Below are 17,791 nucleotides of genomic sequence, written 5' to 3'. Positions count from 1 at the left end.
GTTCAAGGGTGTTTGTGACCTTTACGTCGCCAATAATGCGTACGGCACGTCGCTGCAACCGGTTCAAGGCCTCAAGTAGGTACTTAGCGGAGCCATCCCAAAGGTGCGAGCAATATTCCACGCAAGACCGTACCTGTGTTTTGTACAGCAGGCACAGTTGTTGTGGCGTGAAAAAGCGCCGCACCTTGTTCAGAACTCCGAGTTTCCGTGAAGCTGTTTTTATAACAGCCTCGATGTAATCCCTTGGACTAAGGTCGCAGCGAACGTCAATCCCCAGCATGGCGATTTTGCTTTGCATCACCAGCGGAGTACCACAGAGAGAGGGAAGAGTGGAAAATGTTGACTTTTTCGCCGTGAGAGCGCATACCTGTGTTTTCTTGGCATTAAACTCAACAAGATTATCAGAGCCCCATTTGGCGATGAGCTCTAACGTCCTATCGAGTTCAATGACAAGATTCTCCCGCCTCTCCTCAGTTTCCGCCCGCCCAGCCACTGCGCATCCGTGGTATCCACCATGCACTGTACTATCATCTGCATAGCAATGTACGTTCCCAAGGGAGAGCATATCATTGATATGCAAAAGAAAGAGTGTGGGAGATAGCACAGATCCCTGGGGGACCCCAGCATTTACTACATAGAATTGTGAAGCAACCATCTACTAAAACACGAAGGCTACGCTTGTGTAGGAAGCTGGCAATCCAGGTGCATAGCTGAGCAGGCAGACCATATGCCGGTAGCTTGGAGAGAAGACTTCTGTGCCAGACCCTGTCGAAAGCCTTGGAGATATCGAGGCTGACAGCCAACGATTCTCCATGCTTGTCGATAGCTTCACCCCAGAGGTGTGTTACGTACGCTAGAAGATCACCTGTGGACCGTTTTGGTCGAAACCCGTACTGACGATCATTAATTAGACAGTGAACTTCAAGGTAATGGATCAGTTGGTTGTTTAAAATCCGTTCCATCACCTTACAAAGTACTGAGGTGATAGCTATTGGCCGATAATTTGCCGGGTCAGACCGATCCCCTTTTTTGGGAACCGCTTGCACATTAGCTCTTCTCCAAGCCTCCGGCACACTTCCCGAAGAGAGAGAAAGTTGGAACAGGCGCGTTAACACAGGAGACAGCTCCGCTGCGCACTTCTTCAGCACTATGGCTGGTATTCCATCGGGACCGCTAGCTTTCCGTACATCAAGTGATTGCAGCTCCGCACGCACATCACGTTGCCTGATTTTAATGTCAGGCATCGTATGGCCACATGCAGGTATTGTAGGTGGCAGTGCACTATAATCATCGATGACGGAATTGTCGGCAAAGAGTTTAGCCAGGAGATCAGCTTGCTCTTGCGGACTGTGAGCTAGCGATCCGTCCGGATTTCTGAGCGGTGGCAGCGAAGGTTGGCAGAAATTGTTTTGCACAGACTTGGTCAGACGCCAGAAGCTACGGGAGCCCCTAGGATGCGAAACAAGGTCATGACCAATCTGTACAATGCGCTGTGCATCCGCTCTCGTGTATGCCTTTCTACAGGACTTGGAATTTTTATTATAGTTTGCTTTCAGTGAGTCAATGTTAGATGCCCCGCTAATGCAGTCGTTGATCCACTTGCGATATGCCGCCTGCTTAGATGATACAGCATCGGCACATTCACGAGTGAACCAACGGTTACGCGTACTCCTACTGACGAGATCTGAGCTAGGAATGTAGTATTCCATTCCCAGCATGATCTCGCCAGCAACAGCAGCGGCACCAGCTGTTTAGGTCATTCCCACTGAAGCAACGTTCCTTCCAAGGGACCGACGCATAGTAATCGCGCATACCGTCCCAATCCGCCGACTTATAGTGCCAAACGCGACGTTTGCATACCGCTAGTGGCGGCAGCTTGGCCTGTGGCACTCTGGTAGAAATAAGGCTGTGATCCGAAGAGCCAAGAGGAGCCTGAACCACAACCTAATATTCCACCGGGTGAGAAGTCAGCAGAAGGTCCAGTAGAGAAGGTGCTTGCCCATCAATGTCTGGGATCCTGGTGGGCTGATCAACCAGTTGGGTCAAGTCATGTGTGAGAGCAAAAGCATGAGCAGTCCTTCCAGCATGGTCAGTTTTGAGGGATTTCAACCAGGATTCGTGGTGAGCATTAAAATCCCCCAAAAACACCAATTCCGCGTTAGGAAATTGCTCTTGCGCAGCATCTGCCACCCGACTAAGATGGTCAAATAATCGGCTTGTCTCCAAGTCACCATTGTGGGATCTGTAGAGGCACACGTAGACTCGGCTCTGACGAACCAGGTCCACACGTACCACCAACATGGAGAAGGAGGGGTCCTCCAAGCAGCGCAGTCGGTGACAGCAAACATCCGTCCTGACGAACAAGCATACTCCGGCTTTCGCTTTGAAGGATTCTTCAAGCGTGTAGCCGGGATAATTAAGGTAGCTGGTATCGGCAGGACGGAGTATTTGTGTCTCCGTGAGAAACAACATTGCTGGCCGTGCTGTCTCGAGATGGTGGTGGACAGCGTTGAGGTTAGTGAGGAGTCCTCGGATGTTAGAGAACTCGACCTCAAACAGCGAGGGTATGGTGGGGGTGTGCACCGCTGTACGACCGTTATTTCTGTTTTGTTGCGCCATTTGGGAAAAATGAAATGGAAAAGAGACGTGAAGCGAGTGATGTATTGCCACGATAGGGATGGGCAAAGTGTGGAGGTGTGTTTCCCCAAGTGGTTGCCAAAAGGAAAAATACACTGACCCGCCCGACGGAAGGGCCCCCGAACCCCCCCGGAAGTGGCCGCCGGGACCCCACCTACCGGTCACCAACCGGCACGACATCCACCCCGAGATTATGCGTGGCCTGGTGGGGCAGCCTCACGAGCTGGTTAGGCACGCTCGGGCCCCTGTACTATGCCACGGGCGGCCAGCGAAACAGATGTTTCTTCGGGTCTCCCTGACCGGCAGGTCAATACAGTTTCCCCCGGCATTGGTTCAACAGCCGTCTCCAATTGGACCAACACCCATCGCGGCAATACTCGCTCGGGCTCTGGCTGTACGCTGGCTGACCTCGAAACGCGGCTGCAAGCCACTTCACGAGTTTTTCACCATGCGTACGGTGGTAACAAGCCAGGCGGATGTTAGCATCCTACCACCAGAAATCTTGCGGGGTTTTCCCGCAAAAAGCAAAAATGTTTGAGCGAGTCTTACAATTGGCTTATTTATGTATTTGAAGATCCCGGTTTGCATCGTATTGTTGGTACGTAGTTCTTCTACCTAGATTCCATCTTAAAGATGCACGATATATATTATAATACACAAGCTTGCTTTTTCTATTCTCTTTTATTTATATGTTTATATTTGACTCATAATGTGAAGAAACATAACTATCTGCATCCATATAAATAAACTAGCCACTAAACCAACGAGGTAATTAAATAACCGCCTCACAATAACAATACGTATAGGCGGAAGTGGCCACTCGCTTGTCTCACCATCGCGTGGTCCCTTGGTCGTTTGCCTGCTTAGTGCCAATAAAAATACTGTTGTTATGTTTCATATTTATTATGTTATATTATATCATACACTTGACAAATAACTTAAGTTATTGTATACGATCGCATCAAGTATATATTTATATTAATTCGTAAATTTGAAATGTCATAAGATTAATTCTTGCTTATTATTGCTATTGAATTCGTAATTGAGTTAGAGAGACTGAATACAATATCACGTTTCTCTCACTGTTAACAAATATAATTGAAAGGGGCTCGAAATCAAAGCTCACACGCCTGTGTTTTATTAACTAGCATTTAATTTCATGTTATGTACGAGTACCTACAGCGAAAATCTAATTTAGTCCCGTAATAGGTTTATAAAAATAAACAAAATTAACAAGATCACTTGAATCTAAATATTTTTAAAAACAATTTATTGTAAATTTGTTTTTTTAATTTGCTTTACACATTGATAAAACCAATATTTTTGCTAGACCCTATCTAAAAACACCTTTATATGGTGGAAGACTATGCCTTTAATACAGAAGACGGAAGCATCCGTCCACTATCCTTTTCCTTATGTTTGGTAATGCTGACCGTGAAATTAGTTTTCAGAGAAAATATTATAATCATTTATAACGCTGCCTACATCCAGCTCGATATTTATTGGATTCTACTCTATTAATCTTGGGCCATAACAAATACCAAAAATAAAATTTATAATCACTCATTTGGTTATCTATTGCCATATAGAGAGAGATACGAAATTGCAATTCAACCTGAAAATGCTATTAGCATTTATACTTTTACCCAACAGAAATGTGTCGGATTAATAAGTTTCAGTGTCATCGGTGATAATAATCATTACAAGAATGATCATTATAAAAACTTAAAAAAAAATTATATTGTTATGTTTTCACGTCGAGATGCATTAGTTAACGAATAGAAATATCGAGCCAGTTAATCTCCAATAATAATATAGCAATAGCAAATATTTTTGCTGGGGACATGTCAAGACGTAATAAACGAATATCATTGACATAACGTCCAAAGACTAGACGTAGGTGATAAGCGCGCTTAGTAATTGGCTGGATGCTATCTCTTATCAAATGGCTCGTTTAATTAGGACGACAGGCGCTGCACGCTACCAATATCGCCCACGTACTTAATTGATCAATTCCTTAGAATCAACCCTAAGTAATCTATACTACTGGTACACAACTAATAAATAACTATGTTTCTGCTCATCCGTCAAATTGGGAGTAATACCTAATTGTAAGAGAATTAAAATATTTTGTTATAATAACTAAGTTATCTTATAATAATAATGAACATTATAATAATGTATTTAATAAAAAAAAGTAACTTACATGTGTTCGATAAAAAAATGACAATTATCTGAACGAAACAGAAAGGTTTACAGATTTTGGATAATATTTGGCAAATATTGATACACAATTACAATTAAACAAAAAACATATAATCGATTATTAATGTTACTGCGTTGATGTAAAGTTTTAACAATACTTGCAACATTTTAACTTTATAAGAAAGCGCCAAATAATGCTTTCATGTATACTTATTTACACCGTTTGTTCTGGATACGCTTGAGGTTCGCCTTTGACGCGGCGACATAATGTGGAATGTAGCCAGTATAGCTTGCCACGCGCGGCATGTAACTTGTCTTATTTCTAAAGCATAATTATATGCCGTTGGGCTTCTTACCACGATTGCATACTAGACCTGTTGGGTCTAGCCTATCCTGTAGTTTAGCACTGACAAGGAACTGCCAGGTGATGTCGTGCGTTATGATGGAAGTAACGATCAGCCCCCATATGGTTAGAAGTTGAAAATCTCATAATTGGCTTTCCAAGTCTTCAACTTATTGTAAGAGTTAATGCGATATAATCAAACAATATATCGATGTAAAGATCTTGAGATCTAAATTATTTTGATATTTTTTTTTAGTTTCACGCATATCACTTTTAAGAGACAAAGGTGGATCAGATTACAAATCGAGTGGTTGCTATTCTCAGTAAAACCATAAGTAAAAATCATTAAATAAATATTATGGTATCACAAAAATAACGCAAAAGTAGAAAGAGGTTGAAGAAATGGTTCTTTTGTGAAATCAAAATGTAGTAACTAACGTTATATCAGTAACTGATAACGAAGGCGAGGCTGTCAAATCAATATCCACTGAGTTAATCACCTCATCTCGTGCTCGAGTAGTCGGGTAATGGGAAAATGTTATGGATAGTTTTGATAATAAGAAAATATGCCATAGAATGATTTAGGTATAGCTGAGATAATATTTTTTAGAATGCTTTTAAAATATATATATTGGATTTATTTTAATATTGCTTCATTAATGGTATATAGTATGTATATAGTAGAAATTATTAGCTCATACTTTGTTACAATTTTTAATGTGAAAAAGTAATTTCACGATTAATGTTCATTAAAATAATAGATCAATGAATTGTTTTATTCACTTTGCCTAATTACACCCGCGAATGGTGCCACACAGATAGAACTGTCAAAGCCCGGTGAAAAGCATTCGTAGGCTTGTGTGATGTAATTTAAGCAATATATGTGCATACATTTCATAATTTAAAGTGATTCTTATTTAGATCGTTATATTAATTTTGTCGCCGGTCCGTGTAAGGTTCGTCTTATAGCTGGATTGCCTTAATCGTTTAATGTTAGAATGAAAACACCTCAGTGATGACGTCATTGGCTCGTAGTTCGCGAATAAAGATCTACGGAATTAATGCGAATGCCATTTATCGAAACAATGAAATATTTTCGCTGGTCATAGTAACATTTATTGCATACAAATAAGCTACACAGTACAATTGTTATCGTTCATTTAAACACCTAACGTACGAATTGGTTTTGTATCGCCGTAGGAATGTTAATTTATATAACAGAATTATTTTCAACTCGATAATTGTTGTTCTTTTATAAGATACGAGTTAGGCCTAGGCATACCTTGCAAGGCCTCTTTAAATATTTGTAAACTATTATCCGATAGAACTTGCGCTAAAATATTTCAGTACTCCAATGCATATCGTCGAATGCAATCGTCTTGACGATAGCCAGAACGTTATATCGATGAGAATATTGAAATGCTACAGTTAACTTGAGTTACTACAAAGATGAATAGTATCAAAATCTTCTCTATAAAGAAATGTATAAATATATACCCTGTAACCCTGTATATATATATATATACATATATATATATATATATATATATATATATATATATATATATATATATATATATATGTGCCAACACCAATTCTCACGGTGAAAGGTCACTGTCGTAGTCTATTAATCTCAATCAGATATACCACATATTATTTGTTATATACATCTCGTACTCTAAGGGCTAAGGCCTCGTCTCCATTTTTTGAGTGTACACATGTGGCAGAATTTCGGTAAAATTAGATACATGCAGATAATTTACTTCATCGTAAAGCACGAGATGAATTATAATCACAAATCACAAAATAAGCACATGAAAATTCAGTGGTGCTTGCCCGGGTTTGAACCCACGATCATCGGTTAAGATTCACGCGTTCTTACCACTGGGTCATCTCGGTTATATACATACATTTACATTTACATATTTTTTGGTTTTCATGATTACGTAATACTTACCATTTTAGTTATTTTAAACAATGAGATTTGTGACTGAACTACCATAAATGGTTTTTTTACATTGTTCTGTAATGTCGTAATGTAATAAAGATATGTACGTATGTTTTAAATAATTACACTTTTAAGTATTTTAATGATATTAAAAAAAAAGGTTTAAATTAAATATTCATGGCTAAAGTTATTGAAATTCATAAATAGCTCTTGATATTTCAATCTTCACTTCGATCAGTTCTGACTTGAATATTGATGCTGTTGACAGATGACATGATGCCGACATTCTGCACACGGTTTTTAATTGTGACGCCAAAAATTGACTTCCTAAACATAATTTCAAACGTCTAGCTTCGCTAAGAATACTGGTTCGACTTGACATATGTAAATATAAATAGCGTTTGTGTAGTTAATACTAGATAAATTGACTAAGATGACCGAGCCGGTGGATCGAATTGGCCTCAATCGAAAGTCGTGGATTCAGAGCAAGGAGTACAGGCAGGACAATTTGAATGATTTATTTGTAATAACAATTCGTCTTAGACTAACATGTTGCTTTACAATCTCGCTTTTATAAAAAAAAAACATGATTTACAGTGTTTACACTTCCGTATTTCGAAAAGCACTTATAGCCGTGTCGTCTGACGTATTCCTTTGAATTATGAGAGTGGAGGAATAGACCCTAGTGCCCCTGTTTGTGCGCATATTTGAGCACTAAAATATCTTCTCCGCACTTGGCAACTCTGCGTTGAGAATAAGTAAGGAAATTGTGTGTTTTTTAACTCTCCTATCAACTTTATTATTTCAGTTTACTTTAATTCTTCTAATATTAAATTCACAAATATCGAAAACACTACAATCATAAAGATTATATTAAATTATAAAATCTCAAGGCTGTGAGGTGTGATACACGAGGTACTAAGTTTTGCATCTGACGTTAGGGCGAGAACAGCGTGGAATACCAATAGGCCAGGCCCATTAAAGTCGATAGTGATCTATGGTGCGCGTGCGGCGGGCACCAAGCGGGAACGCGAGAACTTTTCAACTATTTAATGTTGATCGTGAACAGAAAGCCAATTATAATTTTTTATTGATTTTTAAAAAATAATTTGTGAAAGAAAAATTAATATCTCACCATTTGCGGTAGCCAGCAAATCATGAACAGCACGGAGAGCGTGGCCATCAGTCTGCTGAAGGCGACCTCCTCGGCGGTGGCTGCGTTGTGATGCGCATGCGCTGTGTTATTGCGTTGCCGACAGCTGCTTTTGGAAACCCTGCGCACAACTGGGGGACCTCCACCCCTCGGAGCCGTGATAGCATACAGTGCTCTAATCACAGCGAGGTTGCAATACACTAATACAGCGCAGAGAAGAGTGCCTGGGGAATAATATAAAATTAACAAATATTGTCACTATTGTGACTTGTCTACTTGAGAATTATATAACAACTTATTGTTTGAGGAATTACCATGTTGTGGAACTGTATTTTATTTTATAGTAGTTGATACGCGCGGTTTTACCCACGATAGACGCTACTGCTACCCGTGTTATCTTATTTTAACAAATTAAATAGTCTCCTGATTAATCGTCTCACAAAATGTGTTATCATATAAACCTCATTCATATTATTTTGTAAATAATAACGCAGATCTACAACTTGACACGAAGTTGTACCTACAATACGAGTAAGACATCAGATCAATGTTATGATGCCATTACAAAGTAGAGTCGTGCGATTCGGAATGCAATGAATGCAAACATTTTATTAGTGTAAATAGTCTTGAACAAGAAAACAAATAAGCGGATGTAGTTGCATTAAATATTTATATCGCAGTACTTCTGAAGCCAATCGAAGAATGAGTGTGAGCTGCGCCGGAAACTGCAGCAGCGTGATTTACTTTGTGCAACTTCACTCATTGGCCTCCGAAGTAGCTAGTCACTTAAATAATTAAAGCCTTATTAGAATGTAAGATGTATTCTATTTACGCAGAGTCAAAAATGTACAATCCCTTTAAAGATATATTCTTCTTTGTTTACTTTTTAAGATTGACTTTTGGTAGATTGTTATCCAAGTTCATAATAGATTACATAAATATTGTCTTTCGCTACCATAACAAGCGCAACTCGGAATAGTGATAACTCTCACTCTGGGTTTTAGAACAGTTAGATATGATAGATAGAGCCAATAGACGACATTTAACAAGACATAAATCAGCGAAGCAGCAAGCTCTCTTTGCTGGTGGGTTTGTTTACCACAGGTTCCCAGTGTTGATAGTAAGTTCTTAAGAGACCTAAGTTTTGAGTTGGAGTGACTCTATTATACACGAATCACATACTACTTACTTTTGTAAGTATATACATATCTCTATTGTATGTGATATGTATTTTGATAGACTTTGCTAGTTGTAGTCAAGTTATTTAGCAAATTCTATTTATGGCCCCAAATGAATCATTATACATTCACTGAATACGTTGGCTTACTACCAAACAACAAAATCCCAAAATCTTTGTTATCGAGTTATTAATAATTTTATTTTTATTATATTTGCTAGTATGAGTTCGCTCGAAGAAAATTGTTATAACGTCCTTTAATAATAACACCTTCCAACGCTTAATATTTATAATATTAGGGACACAACAAAAATGCGATTGCATTTTCAAATAAAATAACATATAACGTTTTTTTAACAATACCTACTTATAGTTTACATTAATATTGTGTTGTACTTCTGTATCTTTATGGCTCGGGCACCGTGACAAGGTTTCGAGATAATACTACTTGAAATATGGTATATATGAACGTACGAGTAGCTTTTCAAACTCCAAGATTATAATTTGCAATTTGCTTACACGACAATACTGATAATTATCAGTTTTATTGTTGTTTAATTCCTGAGCTACTTAACCGAATATGGACTATATGGGCTTTAAGTCTAAATCCATAATAATTATGTTCTAGAATACAGTTTCATATGGTTATCTTTACTTTTTTTTGACATATTTTGAATATTTGACTTTATTGACTCTATTACTACAATCGATAACGTATCGAGACACTAACGGACATGTGACGCTCTTGGTGCAGGGCAGTACATACCAAACATTACATAGAAGACGGCGTATCCAAAGTTGAGTCCAGAGGTAGCGTTTCGGTACCTCGTACAACACTTATTCTTTTCATCGTAGTAAAACCCGACGCCGAGCACCGGCGCGCAGGTGAGCGCCGCCGCCCAGAACCATGACACGAGAAGCGCCATGCGGATCACGTAGTACGTCACTTGCTGTAACAAGCAGTTCATTGAAACTTACTATTATAATAACATATACTAGCGTTAAGTATTAAGTATATCATGTTTATGGATATAATAAGCTTTAGTAGCGTCACGTTTATGTACATAAGTAACAAGTCAGTACTTAAACCAATCTTAAAGCCGATCTCAGTCTACTTTTATAATCGTATCGATTTGAAAATTTGCAAGTATATATAATTTGAATGAAAATTTAATATGTAGTATCATTGGGTTCGTCAGACATCAAATTGGGCAAAGAGTTCATAGGGGAGTTTTTCTATTGGTACTGTAACCTAGTTAACCGGAATTCTAAATCTATTACCAATCAATTGCTTATATATTCGCTCACAAAAACTTTAAAACAGCCACAAAGTATTCGATAATATTAACCCCCCTAGTAATAGATATTGTGTAGCTGCAATGCTGTCTTTAACTTTTAACAAGTAAATAATATAATCTAATGTTTTTGTTTCTGTTATATTTTTTGAATTCATAAGTTTTCTTATTTGCCTTTTGTTTAGAAATATTATGTCACAGGGCGTGTTGTTTATGTGCACGTCTGTGTGTGTAATGTGTATACACACAAGTTATGGTTTCACGTGAACATGTTAAGTAAAATAACTACCTTATATATCATTATTAATACTTGATTTGGGTTCTATAATTCAATACTCTAAAGCTTTGTACAGTTGCTGTTGGTACTTGCGTGAAGGTGCAGGGATACAACAGTACGTTATACGTACGGTAGCAAAGGTGTAGTATATTTTGTTATTTAAATTACAGTCTCTTATTGTTATAATTACAGTATCTTATTTGTAGAAAACTAAAAACGCAAAAGTCTGAGCTGAGTGGAGAATCAGTTTGTAACCACAACGGGTGCAACTCTGTCGGAAATCAGGCGATAATCGATATAAAATTAATATTTATGTATATGTAAAATTACAACTGGTTCCGAAAGAAGGTTCTGACTTGGACCGGTAAGAAATTCAGTAGGTAATCTTTTCCATCCATTTATAATACATAGGTATTTATGCCCTTTATTTACAATTACATTTATATATTGTATTCAAATCAACGAAAAACTAACTCCATATTTTTATATATTACTAGATGTTCCGGGTAAAATAAGGATTTTATCTCGTGTTATACGACCTATGAGATATAAATATTCGCCACCGATCTATATTCGCCGGTACCGCGCTAATCACCGTAACTCATATTAATATGCTGAATGCAAAAGAAGCTGATGGCGTCGGGGCGACTAGCTAGTAAATAAATAAAACATTAAAAAACTGTAAAAATGAAAATTAATCTATAATAACAATATTTATACATATCCGAAATGGACAAATGCGACTACATTGTGTCTGTAAAACGCATTTCTATATTATATTAAACGCTGCTAACAAAAATTTCACTTGTACCTAAAATTATAAAAAAAAGATTGTTGTTAATGCGGAAGTAATAATTCAACGTTACCTCGCATTTATAAAGTACTTTGCTAACAAAAATAATAAAATTAAATATCGAATTATATATTAAAGTGCACATTACATTTGCTATTGTGTATTGGTTCAGCTCCCTACACGTTCTCGAGTTCACGGCCGGAGCAGGAATTACACACTTCCGCTGTGTTTAAGTTGTGAATGTCGGTATTTCCTAAGCTTTGTAGTTTTAGAAACTATTTGAATTGTTAACTCATAGCTTGTTTTTAATATATAATTTGTAAGTAATTTTGGTTACATAGATTAAGTGTACCGATATTTATAATAATTTGATATAATTATTTATGATTATAAGTGTACATTCGTAATTTTTTTTATTTTTTAAAACACTGCAACAGTTTACCTATTATAAGTTATATTGTATTTAATCCTCTCCTAATTATGTCTATCTAGGACTAATAAGAGTCCTCTCATATTTTTAATACTTAACGATCGCTTAAAATTAAAATCAAGTAATTGATTTATTTTCGCTTAGTTATCAATAAATATCATCAAAATCGATTTTTTATTGACGATTAACATACATAAAAAATACGGAATTGATAACTTCCTATTTTTCATTTGTATTCGACAAATGAAAAACCACATATATGTAACAAGTTTCATTTACGGTTTATTGTGTATATAATCTTTTTAGCCTATTTCAATACTATGTAGTTTCATGTTGTCTTCGCAACCAGTTGGTGAAACGAGAGCTACCGGCCGGCCGGTTAATGATAAAACTAACAAAGTTCTTATAGTCGAGGGCGTTGAAGAGAATTATTAGGGACGGTACAATTTACTTAACGCACTCATAAGATATAAATTAAAAAAAAAACCATAAAACGTGTCCATTATGTTTTCGTGAACGCGATTGATAATATTTTGCCATGTGTGAAACCCGCACTAAAGCAGAATAGTGTAATAATCTCTAAAACCTTTCCTTTCAAGAGGATATATGGAAATAGTACATTTACGAATTGTTGGGCTTAATACTGTATCGAAAGAAGGTACCTCATTCTAAAATAGAAACCGTGAATGCAAAATGCAAAATAAAATTGATAGTACCGTAAGCCTCATGTAGAGGACTATTTCATTTCGAGTTATTAATTACTAACATAGTTATTTAGTTTTCATTGTTTACTAATACGGACTGGACTGGGCTATAGTGTCGGTTTTTAAAATAAAAAAAGCTATGAATTGTCTTCTATACATAATAACATCACTAAAGTATTTACTCAGGGGACCAGTTTGATATTGATACCAGGTCTGGTATGATATACTAATGTAGGGCGATAAGTCAGGTTTTGAAGCCTTGCAAGTTATACCACAGGAACAGAAGTTAAAGTTACAAGTTACAGATTTACGGCCATTGTTGAATAGCTAATGATCTGTGTGTTTAGATTTATATGGTACGCTTTATATTTACTTCATTTTTATGTACCTAATTCAATACAAATTAACAAATCTAGCAAGTCCAATTAACCTACTTCTAACTGTTGTTTGGGAGGATGCCTGCATCACTTTTCGTTCAGATAAAATAGGAATTACGAAAGCAACGCCACCATTCCACACGATATTTATTATATGTATAACAGCTATTTGTAATTTTAACTCCTAATTATTATTTAAACATATGCACATAATACTAAACATGGTCTTTAACGAGAAGCAAGGCTTTTTTATAAGATTCTAATTCGAAGCCGGCGACAATGGTTAACAAAAGGATTGTGTAAATAAAAAAAGCTTAGTGATAAGATTCTTTAATCACCAAGGTGAGTCGATATTTGATTTTTGCCACTTCTAAGAGAAGCTTTACACTAATTGTCAGTCAATGCAAAAGCTCGCAAGTAAAATGGTGAACCTACATTACGGGTGTGCATAAAATCCGACCGTTTCTTTAGTTTGTATTTATGTTACTGTTATCTCAATTGTTTCATAGGTAACTTTTTGAACATTCAATTTATAAAGAAAAAAACAGTTATAACATAATATAAAAACATAGTCCATTTTATGCTATGCTCACTTCGAGCATACAATTGATTACAATAAAAAATTACAATATGATTTACAATAAAAAAAGTTTTATTAAAAAATATTTTAGCTCTTATGTCAAATAAAAAAGAAACAAAATTAAGTAAACCTACTTCTGTATCTGATGTACCGCCAACACCAAAATTCTAATAAAGTCAGCTCAGTCGCTGCGTTTAAAATTCCTTTGACCCACACTACTACTAATACTACCAGGTGTCGTTAAAAAAATTGAATAATATATAATGTGTAACGGGAATACCTGAGATAAATCCATGAGTTTAAATTTCAAATATTTTGATAATAAAATATTTAGCGTTCAAGCGTACACTATAAATATTTTCATGGTTTTATGACTATGTTTTGATACAGTGAAAGTGTTGCAAAAATAGTTCGTACGCATTTACTACTTTATATGACCTCGTTGCATTACACATACTCGTACACCGCCCGCGCCTCCTCTTACATAGTCTTGATAGTACTAGTAGCTAGCTGATACGGCTGCAGAGCCGGGTCGCACTGATAACAGTCTGTAAGTATGTAGAGTCGTTGGTTCTTAATCTATCACTGGTCTTCTTGACAGATCCTATTGAAAGCTGAGCGTGAAGGAACAGCGTTAGTGCACCTGTGGTTGTACACAAACCGGTGCAATATAATATCGCTTGATTAATCTCGGTCTCGAGATTGGCCTCGGTGTCAGAAATCCAGAAGAAAATTCTTGCGCTTGTGTACGTGAGGACGAGCAATGACAGTATGATATTAATGTAGGCAATTGTAAATGATTAAGTATATTTATTTATTATTTCTATTTGGTGGTGCAATAATTGATGTGTGGATGACAGACATAGCTGTCCTACTAGCCCACCCTTCCCTACAACTGGTAATGATTTAAATGTAAAAAAAGAAAAGTAAACTATTTAAAGTAACTTTGCTACGGAATAATCGTCGTCTAAACAGGCGTATAGACGTAACCGCATGCGCAGTATAAAATTTGAATCGTAAATATTGTCCTACCTCTCCAGTTCAACGTTTTACATATTCCTCAATCACTTACGCAATGTGTTGTTATTTTCAAACGTCGTGTAATATGAGACGGGATTGCAACACGATAGGAGATACCCGCTTTTGAAGTTCATTAAGAATACTTTTCCATTAGTGTCCGACATCTACAAGACCAGCTCAGTAGCCGTTCATATATTTTAATATGATACGTTTTCTAATATTTTACGATGTTGGCTGGCTGAGATGTAAATGAGCATATATATATATTTTAACTTCATTTATACATATTTTGTCAAATAACTGCGGGGGATTTAATTGAGTGATTCGATGGAGAAAGTGAATTTTAAAATAATCTAAAATAATTTTAATATACATAAATCGGTCAGTCTTCAAATATTTATAATTACTTATTGATATAAAGTTAATTGTCGTCTCTATCTCGCCGTGAAAGCGATCGCAAAAAATGTTTGGTGGATTGCAAAAATTTATATAGTTAATATTGTGTAATTATATTAATATAAAGGTTCACTTTATATTTATAAATCTTAAGTTTGTTATAGTACTCGTATAATTGACGTCTCGCCTGATTTAATATGGGCAGAAGTAAGAATAATGTGCCATTCTACCATCCCGTCGGTGTTATCTACTACTGCGCCTTGTTGGTATGTCCACACAATGTGGGAAGTTAAATGTCAATTGTCTTAAATATCCCACTGAAATAACAGCGAAAAAAGATAAATAGCTTCGTACCTTAAACTTGTCTAATACTGCAACATGAAATCCTTACAAAGCTCAAAGTAAGGGTTTGTGATACCTTGAGTTACAAATGCTTATAAAATCAAACGAGTGAATGGCTGTTTTACTTTATTTAATGCTGAATGAATAATACTAATTGTTAAAAATAGCAATTCAAATAATGATGGCGGCCATACTCAAGGGAGACTAATCAATTGCGCAGGCCTTATTATAGTGCACAAGTGTGTACAAAAACACAAATGCACTCTCTATTTCCTCACTCTCATAATCCGATGGGACGGCAAATCCGACACGGCCGGAAAGAGTTCAGGCGCAGTACCAACGGCTTTACGTGCTTTCCGCACGGAACTGCACATACTTCCAACTTTCAGTCTCCGGGCTGCTACTGAGAATTTTTCAACAGAATATCGCAATAACTCTTTATAGGCCCAATTTTCAATCATATATTTATATCTATACACTATATTCACTCCGTCAGTCAGCCAGACAGTGACTTAGACAACCTTTAATAACCATATAGTACTATCATGATAAATGTACTTTGAAATAACAGCCACAAAAAATCGGCAATGTGTGTGTACGTTTTTTTTATAAAAAACGCGTGAACGAGTCTCTCGCCTCCATATACGGATGTTATCTATAACAATTGAAGCCTTTGTCTTTACTACATCTCACAAAATATTTTGGGCACTGGCTTTAATTACCATGCCATTTGAAAAATATAAAACAAAGTCACCTTCTTCGTATTCGTTGAAGGGCTTCTGATCCTTAATTTCTTATTAGCTTTTCCCATAATTCCAGGGTGAATTTAGTACATTAATGGATTGTTTGATAAAATAAAAAAAAAATTAATGGTGACCACTAACCATCAGGGTACCTATATAATATTATAATATTTAAAACGAGATGAACTCCCTGATTCTTCGCATACATTCTTTGAGCCGGTTGGCGTGGTTGGTAGAACACTTGCCTTTCACGCCGAAGGTTGTGGGTTCGATTCCCACCCAGGACAGACATTTGTGTGCATGAACATGTCTGTTTGTCCTAAGTCTGGGTGTAATTTTCTATATAAGTATGTATTTACAAAAGAAAAGTCGTATATGTAGTATATCAGTTGTCTGGTTTCCATAGCACAAGCTTTGTACAAGCTTAATTTGGGATCAGACGGCCGTGTGTGAAAAATGTCCCAGGATATTATTATTATAATTATAATGTTATACAAAGCCAGGATAGCTAGTTAGGTATTAATGTTTCAGTAATAATAGTAGTCGCGCCGAATAACAAATGGAATTTTTCTTTTTCCGTGCGTTAGTGTGCTGACTATTATAGTAATCTTCCACAGCTGCACGTGTACGTGTTAAGTAAACACGAGACACGAGTAGTTGGGTGTAAGACAAATATGTAATTTTTGCAAATAAAGTAAACGTGTAGGTCGACGTAGCTATTGATGGTTGTTTTCCATTCAAACAGCTGAAAGTATTGACATATTCTTATCACACAAAAGGTTCTATTTTTTAAGTTTAGTCATTAAAATTAGTGCATATATAACGTATAAAAGCAAGTAGAAGAACAAAAGCTTGATCAGAACAGATATGCTTTGAATGAAACGGTTAGACATTTTTTGAGCTTTAAATTAATAAATGTTGCCATTATAAAACCTAAAATTCCATAAAATCGTTAAAAGTTTTTAATTGTTACGCCTTGGTGCTATGATTATAGCAATCATAGCAGTTTTAGGATTTCTGTCCGTCATCATTAATTTGTTTTTATACTATAATATAGGGCACGGGCGGGTGAATTGTCAATCTTTACTTAATTTGTTTAATTAAATTAATGAGCACAGATGGCCGTGCGAAGAGGAGGTGGACTCTTTCGGTTTACACGGTTTTCCTGTCCAAGAAATTCAGATAGGATTTTTCGCCACTGTTCTCCTTACGATACGTTAACGTCATAACGTTATCAATTCTTCTTCTTCGTCGTGACACTCTTGTCAGAGCGGTCGTGGTCGCCATGAAGTATTATGAATTAAACGTTATCAATTAGAACGTACCATTAAGAGAACGATGACGTTCTGTTTTTATTGAGCCCTTATATCA

General features: G+C 36.5%; 1 protein-coding gene across 1 annotated transcript in view; it reads right to left on the bottom strand.

Moving 5' to 3' along the window:
- Window positions 1–17,791, bottom strand: part of LOC126776366 (prostaglandin E2 receptor EP2 subtype) — a 30,592-nt gene that overhangs the window by 3,273 nt on the left and 9,528 nt on the right. The window contains exons 4-5 of the mRNA XM_050498831.1: window positions 10,230–10,413; window positions 8,269–8,510 (exon numbers count right to left, since the gene is read on the bottom strand). Of these exons, the coding sequence (XP_050354788.1) occupies window positions 8,269–8,510; window positions 10,230–10,413 (426 nt within the window). The remainder of the gene's footprint in view (window positions 1–8,268; window positions 8,511–10,229; window positions 10,414–17,791) is intronic.

The sequence above is a fragment of the Nymphalis io genome, chromosome 20 (assembly GCF_905147045.1).
Source record: "Nymphalis io chromosome 20, ilAglIoxx1.1, whole genome shotgun sequence".
Classification (NCBI taxonomy): domain Eukaryota; kingdom Metazoa; phylum Arthropoda; class Insecta; order Lepidoptera; family Nymphalidae; genus Nymphalis; species Nymphalis io.
The sequence above is the reverse complement of the archived record's forward strand: the minus strand, read 5'-3'. Positions and strand labels throughout refer to the sequence as shown.